Source organism: Misgurnus anguillicaudatus, chromosome 9 (genome assembly GCF_027580225.2).
Source record: "Misgurnus anguillicaudatus chromosome 9, ASM2758022v2, whole genome shotgun sequence".
Lineage (NCBI taxonomy): Eukaryota > Metazoa > Chordata > Actinopteri > Cypriniformes > Cobitidae > Misgurnus > Misgurnus anguillicaudatus.
In genome coordinates, this window is record NC_073345.2 from 7,995,748 (window position 1) to 8,015,466 (window position 19,719).

Below are 19,719 nucleotides of genomic sequence, written 5' to 3' on the forward strand. Positions count from 1 at the left end.
TTGATAATTATGAAGTTGAGTATTACAGTTCTTTGTTTACAAAAAACACACATGCATACAAATCTTCCCAGTAAATCTCAGTCACCCATTTGAATATTTTAACTTTTTGTCAAAGTTGCAGCTATAATGAACCCACTTATTTAAATACTGTTAGTCCAAGCTAAATTTTACGTTTTATAAAATAAAGCAATTAAGAATGTTAATTATATTCTTAATTTCTTTATTTTTGTTTCCTTATTTTCATTTAAAAAAACTGATAAGTGTGTCTGCTGGCGCACCCCTATCCAAAAAGCACAACTAGTTTTATTTATAATGTTACCCTGAGTGAGAAGTGTTACCAGAATTTGTTTTAATTAAGGTGAAAAATAAAAGTTGTGTGTTTAATGTATTTTTGTTAATGTTTAAAAATTAATGTTTTAAATTTTAAAACATATGGTATCGGAAAAGGTATCGTTAGGAACCGGCATCGAAACTGAGGCATCGAAATTGGCACCGGATCGAAAGAGTTTAAACAATACCCAGCCCTATATTTTTTACAGACTATGATTTTAGCGCATTTAGTTGTTGCAGATCAGTGTGAATTAAAGATTGTTTTAACAAATGTGTCGTCTACATGGGGAAAACAAAAGGAAAAACTTTTCTATTTATATGGATGGGGTAAGGTAACCCCCAATAATCAACATTTACAGTTACATTCCCAATATTTAAATGATAATTAATGAAAATATTTACTTTAACAACCACAATTACTATTTTAATGATAATATGATCAAATATTGTCAGTCTGGTTTACGTGTCTACATCAGTAACAGTTATTAACAAATCAGAAAGCCAGAAAAATCATTTGGCAGGTTTCCTAATATAATAGCAACAATTAAATCTGTAGTATTCTTAATAAGTGGTTTTGCAGTGGCTACATTTTGATGCGGAAGCTTTTGCTGTGAATCCTGTGACCTAGATCAAATACTATATTCCAAGTATGTTTTGTTAGTAGCCAGTTAAAGCTGTAAAGAGCCATGGCCTGTGTGGGGAGAAAATCTGCTCTTAGAATAGCACCATAACAGTGCCTTTAATCCCACGGTTAAAGATTACTTAACCATAAAGACCCAGTAGCTGGAAGCTCTCCAAAGGGGCAGTTATATTTAGATTGGGAGTTTACGTTATGCCTTTATCTGTGGTCATGTCAAGATTTTGACCCCAAAAAATATTTTTGCTAAAGAAAAGGAGTTGACATGTTGCCTGCTCTCTGTTGATTTCAGGGTTTCAACATTAAAAGCGTCTCCTGCGATGGCATGAAGCTCAACGTGTGGGATATCGGAGGTCAGAGGAAGATTCGACCGTTTTGGAAAAAGTATCTGGAGCACACAGATTTATTGGTATGAAAAAGGTGTTTACAGCTAAACTCTGACAAGTGTCCTTGAAATGACATTATGTGAGAATTTAGAGTATGTAAATAAATTTCCATTCGGTGAAAGTAATGTAAGTCCTTTTGTTTTATAATAGTCTTCATTGTCTTTCCCTTTGTTTTAGATCTATGTGATTGACAGCGGAGACAAAAAGAGATTTGAGGAAACAGGACTGGTAAGACTGCACAGAATTAATCTGTGACAATGTCTGACAGCTTTGTTTTTGAGTTTCATCTTACTTATGTGTCAAAACAACCTGCCTTTAATTCAATCTTTTTGCGTGGTGGACATGTTTTGTCTCAAATGCTCATTTGAAATAGATGTCAGTTTAATGTTTCAATCTTTGACATGACATTACTCAGACTATCTGAAAGAAATCAAGGTTATATTTTCACAGAATGTTCTTTACATTATGTAGGATGATTTTATATAAAAATACAGTTTTTTATTTAAAGGGTTACTTCACTTTCATACTAAAGAGAGAGACGCGCACATCCAAACACTAGCAGGAGAGCACAATCCAAAAATACAACTAAATTGTATAAATACAACAAAGTAATTAATTATCCACTGCCCATCTTTACTAAATCTAGACAGTCGTTTTTTAATGCTAAAATGGTGGTTTGCATCAGCGCAAGCTGTTAGTAAATCTGGCCCTGAACAATTTCTCAACTGAACAAATAAAGACATAAACATCTTGGATGACATGAAGGTGAGTAAATTGTCAGGTTTTTTATATAAAAGTTGAATATTAATCTAAGGCTTAAAACTTTATATTTGTTTATACAGATTGACATTGGTACACTCTTAAGACGAATGTGTTAAAACAACATCATTTTGTGTCAAGTTAAGGATAACACATTTAATCAGTGGCGGTCGGTGACTTTTTTTTTCGAGGTTCGAAGTTCGTCACAACATGTATGTAGCCCGTCATGTGTGTTGTTTCGTAATTTCAAAATATGTGTTCTGCGCGTCTACTTATGTGCATCACGTGTCTTGTCAAAATAAGTGCCTGCTGCAGACGCATCTAAATGGTTTATGATAAAAGAGACGCACATATTTTTTGATATTTTTTTGTTTTTGTTGCATTCACATGACGAAACAAACACATATTTTGAAAACACAAGCAACACACATGACACTCCGAACACTTATTTTGAATTTGCGCCCCTCGCATGAGCAGACTCACGAGTCGCCACTGCATTTAATGTTTTGTACTTAAAGGGAAACTTCACCCATTTGCATTAAGCTTTGTACCGTTAGAACCCCAGTCATGTTTTTGAATGGTCGTGCACCATTCCCTCAGTTTCCCCTGAGAGGGGAGAAATACTGATTTCAGTGAGGCACTTCCTTCTTTCAATGATGTAAAAATCGTCATTTTGCGTCATTGAAAGAAGGAAATCCTGTATCTCTATTGAGTGTAAAAGACTACAGACACTCATTCCTCATTTTTCCAAGGTGGGGGCTATGGGTGGGACCCACTCACGCTTCAGACCAATTACAGATAAGTGGGTGGGACTTACGAAAATATACGAACACAGACCGAAAAAAAACGACCAGCCGCCATCTTTATGCTAAGCTAAGCTAAACAGAAGTTGTGGAGCGAGCCAGAATTCATGTTACAATAACAGTGGAAGTTAATCAATATTACATGGAAGAGGGTGATTTTACAAGCGTGATGCTCTAATCCGCTGTACATTGCACCTTTATGAACCACAATACAGCAAAGAGCTGAGGCAGATGGAGGAACAGAAGCCCGAGGAGTAGGCCGGAGCCTGGGCGTCGGCTGGGTAGAGGAGCCCGGTGAAGACGCAGCAACCATCGGCCTCTGCTGCGGAGAGAAGCTTGGACAGACTACTGCCTGTATTCTCGCTGTGTGCTTGCTTTATTACATTTCTGCATCAGATAAGGATATGGACGTTTGTTTGGTGAAGGTTTCTATGCAAGAGAGGAAGTTTGCACGCGTTTGGAACGTTTATTTCACGGACATGTTTCGGTTTACGAGCAGACGCGCTGCGGAGTATATAAGCTTGGACGGACTCGCGCCGCTTGCTTTCGGTTTAACATTTCTGGATCAGATAAGGATATGACCGTTTGTTTTGTGAATGTTTCTGGTCGCGTGCTTATTTCAAAGACGTGGTTTGGTTTACGAGCACAAGCTCCAAGAGCTGAGGCAGCGCGTCTGTGGAGATATTATGCAGGGGACGCGTTTGTGTGGAGGATGCAGGGATAAACGGACGTCTGACTAAAGTGAGTATTTATATTTTCTTTGTTATACTAACGTGGCATTTATGTACACAATAGCATATCTGAGCGGTGTTTTATATGTCTATATTGTGAGAGCAGTGAGGCCAATAATAACACAAATGTAATTACAGTAAACAAGAGACAAAAAGAAAATTGGTAAAACTAAATAAACATTTAAAATGTATACACTTTTTTTAACTACTTGAAAAGACATTTGTACTGCGGATCTGAAACCGCACGTTACTGTTTGAATAAGACTTTGCTAGACACCAGGCCAGAGTGTTATTGTGTGTACCACAATGTAACATCACGTTTAAAAGTAAGTCATGATTGGTGTCAGTCAGACACAGTGGTGGTGGCTATTTTCTTTGTTTTACTAACGTGGCATTTATGTACATAATAGCATGTCTGAGCCGTGTTCCGATTAATGGGAGTGGCTTGCAGAGCTGTGCATTGTGGTGCATAGTGGCAGTTGTAGTTTTTCATACAAATGTGCTCTAAAGTCACATTTTGTCTTTTCTCTGTCAAATAGGCACAAAATTCTACATTTATGTTACATTTTGACTACAAATATGACTCACTTTCCATAAAGATTAATGTTCCTATGGGTGAAATGGCCCTTTAAGTACACACTTTGTGTTGTTTTAACATATCTTGTGTTGTCCCTTTTATTTATTTGAACACAAAATCAACACGAATGACACATAATGTTTTAAATAGGATAACACAAAACAATGTGTAAACAATGAACACATCCTTTCTTAAAGTGTATATGTGAAACGCGTTCACCTGCTTTCACAGGAGCTTTCAGAACTCATCGATGAGGAAAACCTTAAAGGTGTACCATTGCTCATCTTTGCCAATAAGCAGGACTTGGCCACAGCTTCACCTGCCAGTGAGATCGCTGAGGGACTCAACCTGCATACATACAGAGACAGAGAGTGGCAGATTCAGGCCTGCTCTGCTGTGTCTGGGGAAGGTGTACAGGTACGTGAAGATAAACTGGAATAATAGTGAAAATATATAATGTTTGTGTAGGTAATGTACGTAAACTTTATTTAATGAAGTTTAAAATGGTCAATCCTCAGAGATTAAAATATGCACTGAAAGTGACTATATAGGCCATAGGTCTTTGCAAATCTTCCACTGCCATCATACTGTATCCCTTTAAATAAAACTATTATTTAGTTGGTCATAAGTTAGTGAAAGCTTTACTTCAGAAAGGTCCGTATGAAAAAAAGATGAAAGAAAACATACAAATATAACTACTGTAACAGATTTAACCAGTAAGTTGGAGTTGATTAAGTTTTACACGAGACTGAGTGCATTTGCATTGTGATCTGTGTGCAATACCTTTTCCCCTCGGGGCTCGCCGTAGATGGCGTGTGGGCATGCGCACTGGAGGACGGTGTGTGTGTACAATGTGAGTTCCGGGTTGAGCACCACGTTGGATGGGGTGCAATAATAATAATAAAGTAAAAGAGTTCATTATCAGACGACAAGCCTCCGTTTCTTATTTTCTTATATTTCAGTTTAGGCGAACCCGAAGTTAAACGCTCGGTTACACTGGTGGCAGCGGTTTTGTTTATTTGTTGCGCTCGCGTGGTACAGTGTTGTGACGGATGTTTTAATAGTTAGCGTAGCTTTCAAAGTTCTAGAAAGTTAGGGTGCGCGTGCAAGTTCATACCACCGAAAACATTATGTGGTGCAAGGAGGAGTTTGATATTTATCCGAGACGTGACCGTGACAAGAGCAGCAGACACGTTCGAATTGAGTTACCGCCGCCGTTCTCCGGTGATGAAAAGCAGAGTTTTCTATGCAGAGTTTTCTAGTTTGAGGTTGCGGTCAGAGCACTCACTGAGGATGATGGCACTGCATCCTACAATTATGAACTGGCAAGAATTCTACCGACACGTTTGACCAGTGCAGCATTTCTGCTGTGGGACAGCCTCACTGGTGCTGTTCAGTCGGATTATACAGCTGTTAAAGATAAACTCAAAGAGGCATTCGGGCAAAGACAGTTTATGGATCGCTTCAGAGCCAGTCTTTCAGCTCGGCCCCGAGCTCCGCAAGAAAGTTTGGAAGTGTATGCGGCTGAGATTAGCAGGCTGGTTGACGATGCTTTTCCCGAATATGGTGAGAAAGCTCAAAAGGAAGAAAAATGTCGTCGTTTCTTGGCTGGCCTGGATCCGGTGCTCAGAACTAAATGCCATGAACAAGGAGCTATGGATTTGGAGGAGGCCGTCATAATTGCAGGTCTGTGTGAAAATGCTAGAGATGTAATTAAGACTGATTATATGGCCGTAAATGCCGCTCATAGTGATGGTGACGAAGGGGCAGTGGCTGCTATTAATTCTGGATCTGGAAGAGACAATGCTGGACTATACAGAGCAGTAGAAAGATTGGCAGACGAAATGAGGGACATGAGGATACAATTGAGGCCTTTAGGAGATGAGAACCAAAAACTGAATGCCAAAGTGAATTCTAAAACAATGGAGGACTGGCAATGGAGCCGCTTTCAATCTAATGGACTGTCAGTGCTGCTGTGGGGGCCGTGGATGCCAGTCACAGAGAGGTCGTTCACCTGAGAGACAGTGGGTCAAACACAGCGACAGGTATAAGTCAGGTACAGATTATGGTGATGTTAACGACTCATACTCTATGCGGTACCCTCCTAGACGCAGTCCAAGCCCTAGTCCTCGCAGACGGAACAGCTATGAGGATGACTCGAGAAAACGTGGAGTACGGTTCTTGTCTCCCGGTGCAGGAGAGCGACATAATGGGCCAGGAAACGGACTGTAGCTGATGTTACGGCCCAAACACCAGCTATGTTGATTAAGGGCCCTCAAATAGACAACACAAATGTCAGTAACTCTATTTTCAAAGACTCTAATGAAGCCACGAACACTGGCCCAGGCCTGATGGTGTCATATGTGAAGGGAGTGATTGAGGGTGTAGAGGTTCAAATTTTAGTGGACTCTGGTTCCAGCGTGTCTCTCATTAGTGCTGATTTTCGCATGTCCATCCCAGCACTACGCAATCGCGCATTGAAGAAGGATTATGTGGCGGCTCGTGCCGTTAATGGACAGATGCTGGATACGCTAGGCACCATTACAATGACATTTCAGCTAGGAACTGAGTCATGGCAACATATATTTCATGTAGTAAGAGAAACCACTCAGACAGTGCTGTTGGGGTGGGACTTTCTGTTGAAGAATCATGCCTTACTGGACCTCAGTAGGGCAAAGTTACAACTGTGGGACATTTCAGTTCCTCTCCTTACCAGCAAAGACTTTGTTCCCTTCTGCTGCAATGTGTCCATGGCAACTACAATTTCCTTACCTCCCCTCAGTGAGTCAGTTGTGTTAGTTTAACATCCTGTCCTTGTGGGGGCGCTAACGGGGTGAGAATGCCTCATGTTATGTATGTTTATGTTTTACCCGTGAGCAGTGGTTGCTGTAGTCAGGGTTGCTGATAATAAAGTCTTAAAAAGAGCTATTTGTTTGTTGCCATTCGAGTTTACATTGGTAGCAGAGGATGGCTGCGGGAAACTACAAGGTCCCGCCACAGTTTGATGAAAAGAAGTGTTATGAGAGCTGGAAAAATGAGGTGGAAATGTGGATGCGTGTCACAGAGCTGGAGAAAAAGAAACAAGCACTGGCTGTCGCGCTATCGTTAACGGGGAGGGCGCGAGATGCTGCTCTGGAAATATCTGCGGATGATTTAAACAAAGATGATGGTATGAAAACTATTTTAGACAAGTTGGACTCTGTATTCCTGAAAGAAGAAAAAGATCGCCAATACGACGCGTATACGGAGTTTGATCGTATCACACGAGAGCACGGAATCCCGATGGCCGATTACATCATCGAGTTTGAAAGCAAATATAACAAGCTGCGGAATTTCGGTATGACACTTCCAGATGCTGTACTGGCGTTTAAACTGCTCGACACAGCGGGTCTCGATGCTAAAGATAAACAATTAGCGCTTACCGCTTGCGCAACCCTCACATTTGCGGATATGAAATCTGCTCTGAAACGAATTTTTGGAGAAAATTACATGCGTGGAAGCCACTTTACTGGTGAGTCTGCATGTTTCACTGATTTTAGTAAGAAAGAAAACAAGCCACGTCTACAAAGACCACTGAAAACACAGCCAGGAACGAATCCTCTCGATAGATATGGCAGGCGATCTAAATGTGCTATCTGTCAGAGTACATATCACTGAGCAAAAGACTGCCCTCACAGAACTGAACAAGCAAAGCTGACTGAGGATGTAGAGCAATGTAACATCACTTTGTTTTCTAAAGAAACTTTGTCAGATGCAGAAGTGTTTATGGTTGAATCACTTGGGTCAGCAGTTATTGATACAGCCTGTACTAAAACGGTGTGCGGACAGAAATGGTTTGATCACTACGTCAGTGGACTAAAAACAGCAGAGCTAAAAAAGTTGAAACGCACAGATAGTGCAAGAGCTTTCAAGTTTGGAGATGGAAAAGTTGTACATTCTACAAAACAGGTCAAGATTCCAGCTATGATTGGACAGACCAAATGTTACATTGAAACTGAAGTAGTCCCAGTTGATATCCCCTGCTCTTGAGCAAAACGTCCTTAAAAAGAGCAGGTGCTGTACTGGATCTTCAGAATGACACCGCAATAATGTTCAAACACCCTGTGACCCTTGAGCTTACCTCATCAGGACATTACTGCATAAACCTGATGGATCAAGACTCCTCCTGTGATGCTGAGAAATGTAGTGAAGATGAAGTTCTATTTGTAACAGAGAACATGACTTCAAAGAAAAAGAAAGAAGTCCTAATAAAGTTGCATAAACAATTTGGCCATGCTACTGTGGATAGGTTAAAAAAGCTGCTGATCAGTTCAGGTAATCATGATGAGGAGTGCATTGTGATTTTAAAGGACATAGTAGATCACTGTGAAACATGTGTGAAATACAGCAGGCCCAAACCTAAGCCTGCGGTGGGACTGCCTATGGCCTCAAGTTACAATGAAACAGTAGCTATAGACCTGCATGAACTGGATACTGTGGAGTGTGGTATCTTCATGCTATTGACCACTTCACTCGCTTTAGTGCTGGAGTTATTATGACCACAAAAAAGGCAAGTGAAATTGTAAAGAGCTTCATCCACTGTTGGATTAGCATACATGGTCCACCTAAAAGACTGTTTAGTGACAATGGTGGAGAGTTTAACAATGAGGAAATGAGGTGCATGGCAGAAAAGTTCAACATTGAGGTAAAGACCACTGCTGTCAGGGCTACAGAGGGAGACTGAGACAGGATCCAATTGCAGAAAAATGATAATTTATTAAGGCAGTCAATGACCACAAGGCTGAGCTTGGGTGAAAAATGTAGAGAAAAAATCAAAGATAGAGAGAGATCCGCTGCGCGTAGACAGGGTGAGATTTTCCGCTGTGCGTAGACAGGGTGAGAGTTTCAATGAGCGAAGGCCAGCTGAGAAATCCACTGCTTGAAGACAGGGTGACAGATCCACTGAGCGAAGTCAGGGTGAATAATCCACTGCGCGATGACAGGGTGAATAATTTAACCTCCACGGAGAATTTAACCGGGCAAGCCGGACCGCGGCTACAGACCCTGCGTGGGTACGCTGGACAGCGCCTCTGGCAGCACAACAGCCGAAGCTGCAGCGGGGAGTGAGATGACAGCCACTCAGAGAAAGCAGAGCAGTGGGTAACCTGGCAGATGGTGACAGCAGAGAACTCAGGTAAAATACGGAAAATAACTAAAGAAATAAACTGGAACTATGAGTAATTACTAGACTTGTAAGATAAAATAAAATAACAAAATAAACAGATAACTGGAGTTACATAATACTGTGTACTAGACCGACTAGACAAGACAGGACAGGAGAATTGGCAAGGCACATACAATGACGAACTCGCGGGGAACAAAAGACTAAGGGCACTAATATAGCAAACCAAACGAGGGGTAAATAATTAACAGGTGTGGTGACGCAGGTGTAGGAAATCACGCTGATGAAGAACCCAAACGACAGACGCGCATGAGCAGAGCTGTAAAACATAAACACAGACAATGAAAACACAGAAACAAAGCAACCAATCAAACTGACGTCCTAACAGTATCCCCCCTCCCAAAACCGCCACCGGGCGGTCCCAGAAGGGGCTCACCTTGTCGCCGACGGAGATCGTTAATCAACTCAGGGTCCAAAATGTCCCGGGCCGGTACCCAACACCTCTCCTCCGGACCGTAGCCCTCCCAGTCCACGAGATACTGAAAACCTCTGCCCCGCCGACGTGAATCTAATAACCGCTTAACTGAATAAGCAGGAGAACCGTCCACTAGATGAGGGGTGGGAGGGGTGGGAGCAGAGGGGACAGGATTAATGCGGGAAAAAAAAACAGGTTTGATCTTGGACACATGAAAAACCGGGTGAATCCGACCGAATGCTAAAGGCAATCTGAGCTTGACTGCAACCGGACTAATGACCTTAACTATACTGTATGGACCAAGGAAGCGAGGAGCCAGTTTACGTGAAGGCTCTCGGAGAGGCAGATCCTTGGAAGAGAGCCATACTTTCTGCCCACAAATATAGCGAGGGGCGGGTCGCCGGTGTCGGTCGGCCGTGACTCGAGTTCGTCTGGAAGTTTGAATTAAAGCGTTTCTGGCCCTATTCCAGCTGCGTTTGCAGCGTTGGACGAAGGCCAGAGCAGACGGAACCGCCGCATCGGATTCCTGCGAGGGAAACAAAGGAGGCTGAAAACCCATCGAGGCTTCGAAAGGGGACATGTTAGTGGATGATACAGGCAGGGAATTATGAGCATATTCTACCCACGGAAGCTGTTGGCACCAAGAGTTCGGACATTGAGACGTCAGACAGCGGAGCGTACGACCAAGATCCTGATTAGCCCGTTCACATTGCCCATTGGTCTGAGGGTGATAACCTGAAGACAGGCTGGCAGTGGCACCGATCTGCTTACAGAATTCTTGCCAAAATCGAGAGATAAATTGGGGACCCCTGTCGGATACCACGTCTGTGGGTAAACCATGGAGGCGGAAGACGTGTTCCACTAATATCTGAGACATCGCTTTGGCAGAGGGAAGCTTAGGTAGGGGAATAAAATGAACCGCCTTAGAGAAGCGATCCACCACCGTGAGGATGACGGTGTTACCCTTAGAAACTGGTAAGCCGGTGACAAAATCAATGGCTATGTGTGACCAAGGACGGGTGGGTATGGGGAGAGATTTAAGCAGACCAATGGGAGGCTGATGAGACGCTTTATTACGAGCGCATACATGACAGGCTAAAACGAACTGTCTGACGTCGGAGCCCATAGCGGGCCACCAAAAACGTTGACGGACGGTAGCCAACGTTCTCCGAACCCCCGGATGGCCGAAAAACCTAGACTCGTGACCCCACCGGATGACCTCAGAGCGAAGCGCTGCCGGAACCCAAAGCCGACCCGCCGGGCACCCCTCCGGCACTTCACTCTCTCGTCCGGCTTCCCTCACTCGCTGTTCGATGCCCCAACAGAGGGCACCCACCACCCGCCCCTCAGGGAGGATGGTTTCATCCCTCTCGACGTCAGGATCACCAAACAAGCGAGAGAGGGCATCAGGCTTAGTATTCTTTGAACCTGGCCGGTACGAGAGAGTAAAGTTAAAACGGTCAAAGAACAGTGCCCAACGAGCCTGCCGCGATGTCACCCTCTTGGCTGAACGGACATATTCCAAATTTTTGTGGTCCGTCCAAACCAAGAAGGGCTCTGAGGTCCCCTCTAACCAGTGACGCCACTCACCCAAAGCCAATCGAACCGCCAGCAGCTCCCGGTTACCTATGTCGTAGTTTCGTTCAGCAGGGCTCAACCGGTGAGAAAAGAAAGCGCACGGATGCACCTTTCCGTCCTTCGCAGACCGCTGAGAAAGCACGGCGCCTACCCCGACATCAGAAGCATCTACCTCCACAATAAACTGAGCCTCCGGATCTGGAATAGAAAGAACAGGAGCAGAGATAAACCGGGACTTTAAATTATCAAAGGCCTCCTGAGCGTCATTATTCCAACGGAAACATTCTTTAGTGGAAGTGAGAGCAGTGAGAGGTTTAGCAATCTGACCAAAGTTCCTAATGAATCGCCGATAAAAATTGGCAAAACCCAGAAACCGTTGCAACTCCTTACGAGTGTCGGGGACTGGCCACTCGGCTACCGCCTTAATCTTAGAAGGGTCTGGACGGATCTCGCCCGCGGCAATAACAAAACCAAGGAACGAAACCGACTCCCTATGAAACTCACACTTCTCCGCCTTAACAAAGAGCTGATTCTCAAGAAGACGCCGGAGAACTCTGCGTACGTGCTGAGTGTGTACCTGCATAGACGGAGAAAAGATGAGAATATCATCAATGTACACAAACACGAATTTATTGATCATGTCTCTCAGCACGTCATTGACCAGAGTCTGGAAGACAGACGGAGCGTTACAAAGCCCGAACGGTAAAACGGAATATTCAAAATGTCCGGAAGGTGTATTAAAAGCTGTCTTCCACTCATCTCCCTCCCTAATGCGCACCAAATGGTAAGCATTGCGCAGATCTAATTTGGTGAAGACGCGCGCTCCCTGCAATAATTCAAAGGCCGACGACATTAAAGGCAGGGGATACCTATTCTTAATGGTAATGTCATTGAGACCTCTGTAATCAATGCATGGACGTAGGGAGCCGTCTTTCTTTTTAACAAAAAAGAAACCTGCCCCCGCAGGGGAAGTGGAGGGACGGATGAGACCGGCACGAAGGGAATCAGTAATATAACGGTCCATAGCCTCTCTCTCGGGACCGGACAAAGAAAAAAGTCTACCTTTAGGCGGAGCAGTGCCCGGGAGGAGATCGATAGCGCAATCATACGGCCGGTGGGGAGGAAGGGAGGTGGCCCGGGCTTTATTGAACACCTGATGAAGATCTCCATACTCCGCCGGGACCCCGGTCAGATCGGCTGCAGAAACCTGAGAGACAGAAGAAACAGAACCAGAAGAAGCAGCACCAAGACAAGACACATGACAAGACGATAACCAAGATAAAATAACACTATTACGCCAATCCACGTGAGGATTGTGCTGTGCCAACCAGGCATGACCCAAAATGATGGGCGAAAGAGAAGAGCCTAGAAGGTACAGCACAATCTCCTCACGGTGGTTGCCGGAAACAAAAAGACTAACCGAGGGTGTACAGTGAGTGACCTGCGCCGTCTGCTGCCCTTTGAGAGTCCAAACCACGAGAGGAATCTTGAGGGGAACAGCGGGAATGCCCAACGAGCGAGCCAGCTCCTCGTCCAAGAAATTACCCTCGGCACCGGAGTCGAGAAGAGCCGAGGTGGGATGATCCACGCCCCCAAAGGACAGAATAACCGGCAGATGAGAACTAGAGACACGGGAGATTTCTTCAGTAGCCACGCCCACCAGGACTCCCGGTCTCACCGGCGGGCTGGATCTTTTAACGGACACCCTTTAGCGAAATGCCCCGGCTTGCCACAGTAAAGGCAGAGACAATTCAGAAGACGTCGCTCTCTCTCCTTCTGAGAGAGACGCATGCGACCGAGCTGCATGGGTTCAGCCTCAGTGAGCGATGACAACGAGGTGGGCGTGGTAGGACTGGCCGACTCATTCTGCAGAACCCGGTGACGCAGCGTGCGGCGGTGCTGGCGAAGAAGCATCCGAGCCTCAACCTTGAGCGCGAGCTCGATGATCTCATCGAGTGAACGAGGCAAATCGTGGGAAGCGATTTCATCCTGGATCTCATCATTGAGGCCGTCTACAAACTGAGCACGTAGAGCTGAGTCATTCCAACCGCACGCTGTGGCCAGAGTCTTGAACTTTATAGAATAGTCCGTGACTGAGTGCTTGTCTTGACCCAAACGCACCAAACGGGCGGCTGCGGCATCCCCCTGCACCGACCGGTCAAACAACTTCTCCATCTCGCGCCAAAAGGCATCGAAAGACTGACAGCAGGGTGCGCGGGCATCCCAGACCGCAGTGCCCCACTCACGCGCTCGCCCGGTGAGCAGGGTAATACAGAAAGCTACCCGGGTCTGTTCTGTAGCATATCTTCGGGGCTGAAGTGCAAACACCAAGGAACACTGGGAAAGGAATGCCCGGCAGGAGTTGGGATCGCCATCATACGGCGGAGGGCTGGTGGCATGGGGTTCCGCTTCCAGAGGCTGGCGGGGTTGACTGACCTCTCGTCGGATCTGATCGAGCTGAGTGCTAAGCTCAGTGAAGCGAGACGAAAGATCCTCGACCTCACGGGACGCTGATGAAATCTGTGCCGTGTGCTGACCCAACCAGGCTCCCTGCTGGATGATGGCAGTACGCACTGACTCGGCATCTGCTGGATCCATTTAGTTGGCGAGTTCGTCTGTCAGGGCTACAGAGGGAGACTGAGACAGGATCCAATTGCAGAAAAATGATAATTTATTAAGGCAGTCAATGACCACAAGGCTGAGCTTGGGTGAAAAATGTAGAGAAAAAAATCAAAGATAGAGAGAGATCCGCTGCGCGTAGACAGGGTGAGATTTTCCGCTGTGCGTAGACAGGGTGAGAGTTTCAATGAGCGAAGGCCAGCTGAGAAATCCACTGCTTGAAGACAGGGTGACAGATCCACTGAGCGAAGTCAGGGTGAATAATCCACTGCGCGATGACAGGGTGAATAATTTAACCTCCATGGAGAATTTAACCGGGCAAGCCGGACCGCGGCTACAGACCCTGCGTGGGTACGCTGGACAGCGCCTCTGGCAGCACAACAGCCGAAGCTGCAGCGGGGAGTGAGATGACAGCCACTCAGAGAAAGCAGAGCAGTGGGTAACCTGGCAGATGGTGACAGCAGAGAACTCAGGTAAAATACGGAAAATAACTAAAGAAATAAACTGGAACTATGAGTAATTACTAGACTTGTAAGATAAAATAAAATAACAAAATAAACAGATAACTGGAGTTATATAATACTGTGTACTAGACCGACTAGACAAGACAGGACAGGAGAATTGGCAAGGCACATACAATGACGAACTCGCGGGGAACAAAAGACTAAGGGCACTAATATAGCAAACCAAACGAGGGGTAAATAATTAACAGGTGTGGTGACGCAGGTGTAGGAAATCACGCTGATGAAGAACCCAAACGACAGACGCGCATGAGCAGAGCTGTAAAACATAAACACAGACAATGAAAACACAGAAACAAAGCAACCAATCAAACTGACGTCCTAACAACTGCGGCATATAGTCCCTGGAGTAATGGTCTTTTGGAAAGACACAATCAGACGCTTACAGACATACTAATGAAAGTGAAAAATGACAACAGATGTGACTGGAAAACCGCCCTGGATTGGGCACTGATGGCAAAAAACTCAATGCACAATGTCCACGGTTTCAGTCCCTACCAGCTTGTATTTGGTCAAAATCCAAACCTACCATCAGTCCTTACTGACAAACCGCCAGCTCTGGAAAGTAGTAGTACAAGTACTTTGGTAGGACAGCACATTTCAGTTTTACATGCTGCAAGGAGAGCGTTTACAGAGTCTGAATGCTCTGAAAGAATTAGACGAGCTTTGCGCAAACAGTTACGACCTACAGATGAGAAATATGAGACTGGTGACAAAGTTTACTACAAGCATGCAGATAGTGCACAGTGGAAAGGCCCAGGTGTCGTGATTGGCCAGGACGGGGCAGTGATTTTTGTACGGCATGGAGGTACTTATGTTCGTGTACACCATTCTAGGCTCCGAAAGACAGATGAAAATCACACAATACAGGAAGACGGAGATGCAAAAGAACAAGACATTGAGAACAGTACAGTTTTACAACCTGCAGTTTTAAACAGTATGGAGTACGACGATGACACTGATAGCATTGAGAAATCACAAGCAAATGTTGAAGGTGAAATTGATGAACAAAATGACACATCGACTCAGTCAGAAGATGACACACTGCCTCAATCAGGAGAAGATGCAAGAAGTTGTACTCCTAAACTGAAAGCGGGACAAACCATTATCTTTACAGACAGAGAAAGCGGTGAGTCACGTACAGCACAAATTCTTAGCAGAGCAGGAAAAGCTACAGGAAAACACAAAGACTGGTACAATCTACAGTACACCCACCCAGAGACTGTTGCAGGTATTACTGGGTCAGCTGACTTAACACTAGTGGATGACCTTCAGATTATTACCCCAGTCACCACAGTACAAGGTAATCCTCACCATGAAAGTGATGTGCTGATTATTGAAGACGAACCTTTTGCTGCAGCTAAGAAAACTGAGCTGGACAACTGGAAAAGTAACTGTGCGTTTAAGGAAGTGAAAGATGATGGTCAAAAATGTATCAGCACAAGGTGGGTGTGTTCAATTAAAGAAACACCTGAGGGTATAGTACCTAAGGCAAGACTAGTTGCAAGAGGTTTCGAAGAATTAAATGTCAGTGACCTTCCTAAAGACTCTCCTACTTGTGCTTCAGATTCTCTAAGAGTTGTTATGGCAGTCATATGTCAAAGGAAATGGCACCTGAACTCAACTGATATCAAAGCTGCTTTTCTTCAAGGAAAAGAATTGTCTAGAAATGTCTATATTCGTCCTCCTCCAGAAGCAATGTGCAAAGGAACGCTATGGAAACTAAACAAATGTGTGTATGGTTTAGTGGATGCTTCTCTGTACTGGTATAATAAGGTAAAAGATACCATGCAACAGCTGGGAGGTCATGTATCACATATTGACCCTGCAGTGTTCTACTGGCTGGACGACAAAGGTGAGTTGACTGGAATCCTCGCCTCTCATGTTGATGATTTTCTGTGGGCTGGTTCGAAAACGTTTTCTTCTTTGGTCATCCCACATTTGAAAACAGCTTTTGAAGTTGGCCGTCAAGAGAGTGATAGTTTTAATTATGTGGGAATGGAAATCTCTTCTGGAAATGGAGAGATACATGTACGTCAAAGCACATATATAAAGAATCTTCAGCCTTTTGTTTTGGATCCAACCAGAGCTGTGCAACGTACAGCTCCACTGACAAACTTGGAAGCTGGCATGCTGAGGTCCAAGATTGGACAAATCCAGTGGGTTGCTAGACAGAGTAGACCAGATATAATGTGTGACACTTCTCTCCTTGCTTCAACTACAAAACATGCTACTGTTCAGACTTTGCACGATGTAAACAAGCTTATCAGAAAACTAAATTCAGAGGAGGTCATTTTAAAATTTCAGAACCTGGGAAAAGACAGCTCCCTGAAACTGGTTGTTTTTAGCGATGCCTCATTGGGAAATCTTCCGGACGGCGGTACTCAAGGTGGACATCTAATTTTCTTGGTGGGAGAAGATGGAAAATTTTCTCCCATCTCCTGGCAATCTAAGAGAATCAGAAGAGTCGTCAGAAGCACTTTGGCAGGAGAAACTCTGGCGCTCGCCGATGGCATTGATAATGGGATGTGTATATCTGCTCTTTATTCAGAAATTACAACAGGCAACATTGCTTTAAACAACCTGCCAGTTATCTGTGTAACTGACAATCATTCTCTTTTTGATGCTGTGAAGTCCATAAAGTCTGTTACAGAAAAAAGACTTCGTCTTGAGATCAGCAGCATAAAAGAACTAATCCACTCTGGAAACATCAAGCAGATCCTTTGGTCTGCTACAAAGCAACAACTTGCTGACTCTCTGACTAAAAAGGGAGCTTCTACTTTGTTACTTCTGAAAACTCTTAGTGAAGGTGTATGGGAACATAAATAAGTTAAACGTAAATAAGTTTAAAAAAAAAGGGATAATGATCTCTTTAAAGAGATGTTACTGTCATTTAATTTTGTTACTTATGTTCACCCCTTCTTTTAGGATAATGTTTCCACTCCCTTTAAAAAATGTGTATTTGGTTTTTTATTTTTGTTTTTTTTAAGAGGGAGATTGTTAGTTTAACATCCTGTCCTTGTGGGGGCGCTAACGGGGTGAGAATGCCTCATGTTATGTATGTTTATGTTTTACCCGTGAGCAGTGGTTGCTGTAGTCAGGGTTGCTGATAATAAAGTCTTAAAAAGAGCTATTTGTTTGTTGCCATTCGAGTTTACAAGTTGTACCTGTTAAAGTTTCTTCACCTTATGTGGCTCAAATGCTGAATGACTTTGATGGCTACTTGGAACCTAATGTAGCAGATTCATCCAATTTAGTGGTGGCTCATACAGTGACCACGGTTAAAAATGGACTAACAAAAGCTCGGATTTTGAATCCTACTGGACAGGACATTTCATTGAAACAAGGTATGCACTTGGGCGAGTTTTACTCTGTTGATGGCGCTGATATTCAGTTGCTTATGACTCCGGTCGATGTAGCTGCGACATCAACAACAGGAGTGACACCCCCTGTATCACTGGATAAGTCACCAATTTCAGAGTTTGAAAGAATGGCACTTTCTGAATTACTGCTAAACTACAATGACATCTTCAGCTCCTCCGAGAAAAATTCTGGAAAGTGCAAACTGATTAAACAACACATCAGAACAGGTGAGCAGGCTCCTATCAAACAGCGCCCATACCGCGTGTCCCCTGACACTGAAATAGAGAGACAAGTGGCAGGTCTGCTAGCAGATGGTGTCATCGAGGAGAGCTGCAGCCCTTGGGCATCACCAGTAGTTTTAGTTAAAAAGAAATGTGGCTCCTGGCGTTTCTGTATTGACTACAGACGCTTTTTACAGAAAACATCTTCTGATGCACAACCTTGGACACATCATCAGTGTTGTTTCCTGGACTCACAGGGTGTTTTGGGTCTTGCAACAGACACCCTCCTCCAGGGGACCCGACCGAGGCTGATCAAACCCCGGTCTGTGTCCAAGTGGCATGCTACCACCCCCACCGTTCTCCCCTCTTCAACCAGAGCCATCTGGATGCTTTCTCTGCTGCCTCCACATTATTACTTATGGCTCTTCTTCGGTTGGCGCCTGTTATGCCCAGTGTACCATATGCCTTATTCAGGGTGTGGCTGGCAAATCCCCTACTGCCTACTTCCACTGGCATATACCTGGTCCTCCACCCATTCGTCCGACACTGCTCCACCAGCTCCTGATATTTTTCCCTCTTTCTCTCCTGAGCCTCCTCCATCCTCTCCTCCCGGGGTACTGTTAGCTCTAGCAAGATTAGTTGTCTGGTGGCCTCAGAGACCAAGATGATGTCAGGTCTCAGTGTGGACTGAGTGATGTGTGCTGGTATCCTCAGTTGCCTCTCTAGGTCAACTGTCATTGCCCAGTCTCGAGCCGTTGAGAGCAACCCAGCAGAGCAGCTCTTAGATGTTCCCTTTGGCCTTTGTCCTTCCTTGATGAAGTGGATAGCCTTGGCTGTGGCTTGACGGTATCGGCTGTCTTTGATCCCTTTGCTGATTGCCTCAGCAATGGTTTTAAGGACCTGATCGTGTCTCCATCGATACCGGCCTTCGCCTAGTGCCTTGGAGCAGCTGCTCAAGATGTGTTCTAGTGTCCCTGGCTTGGAACACAGCGTGCATGCAGGTGTCTCTGCTCTGCCCCATGTGTACAAGTTAGATGGGCTGGGAAGAACGTCGTAAACCCCTTGGATCAAGAACCTGATTCTCTGGGGATTCCACGTCCAGATGTCCTTCCAAGTGACATTCCGCTCCATCGCCTGCTCCCACTTCATCCAGGCACCTTGCTGCCGCATGGCCACTGCTTTGCTTGTTCTCTCCTCCTCCACTGAAGCACGCACCTCCTCCTGCACCAGCCTCTGCCTCTCCCTCCCGCTGGCCAAGTCGTACCGGGTTGCTGTTAGGCTTCCAAGTCCGGCTCTGCCTTGCGCTACTGTCCCAAGGATGGCCTTGTGCTTCAGCCGAGTTTCAGCTTGTTGGACTGCCTCTGCTGCCCTCCACTTTCTCCCTGTCCTGACGACAATCCCTGCCCCGGACACTTTCGCATCTCTGGATCCAGAGTACTGCAGATGTTCCCGTGCCCGTGTCACAATGAACTCCTCCCTCACTGAGCTTAAAGGCAGTCTGAGCTTGTTGGTGTTCCCATACAGAGCGATGTTGCTTAGGCTGCGTGGCAGTCCCAGC

General features: G+C 44.9%; 2 protein-coding genes across 3 annotated transcripts in view; one reads left to right on the forward strand and one right to left on the reverse strand.

Moving 5' to 3' along the window:
* rgs14b (regulator of G protein signaling 14b) overlaps window positions 1-4,573 on the reverse strand; it is a 50,936-nt gene extending 46,363 nt beyond the window's left edge. For both annotated transcript variants that reach the window (XM_073871079.1, XM_073871078.1), the window contains exon 1: window positions 4,443-4,573. The gene's annotated coding sequence lies outside the window, so the exon portion shown is untranslated. The remainder of the gene's footprint in view (window positions 1-4,442) is intronic.
* Window positions 1-19,719, forward strand: part of arl3l1 (ADP ribosylation factor like GTPase 3, like 1) — a 39,266-nt gene that overhangs the window by 3,453 nt on the left and 16,094 nt on the right. Inside the window, exons 3-5 of the mRNA XM_055179498.2 lie at window positions 1,260-1,376; window positions 1,531-1,581; window positions 4,455-4,640. Coding sequence (XP_055035473.2) covers window positions 1,260-1,376; window positions 1,531-1,581; window positions 4,455-4,640 — 354 coding nt within the window. The remainder of the gene's footprint in view (window positions 1-1,259; window positions 1,377-1,530; window positions 1,582-4,454; window positions 4,641-19,719) is intronic.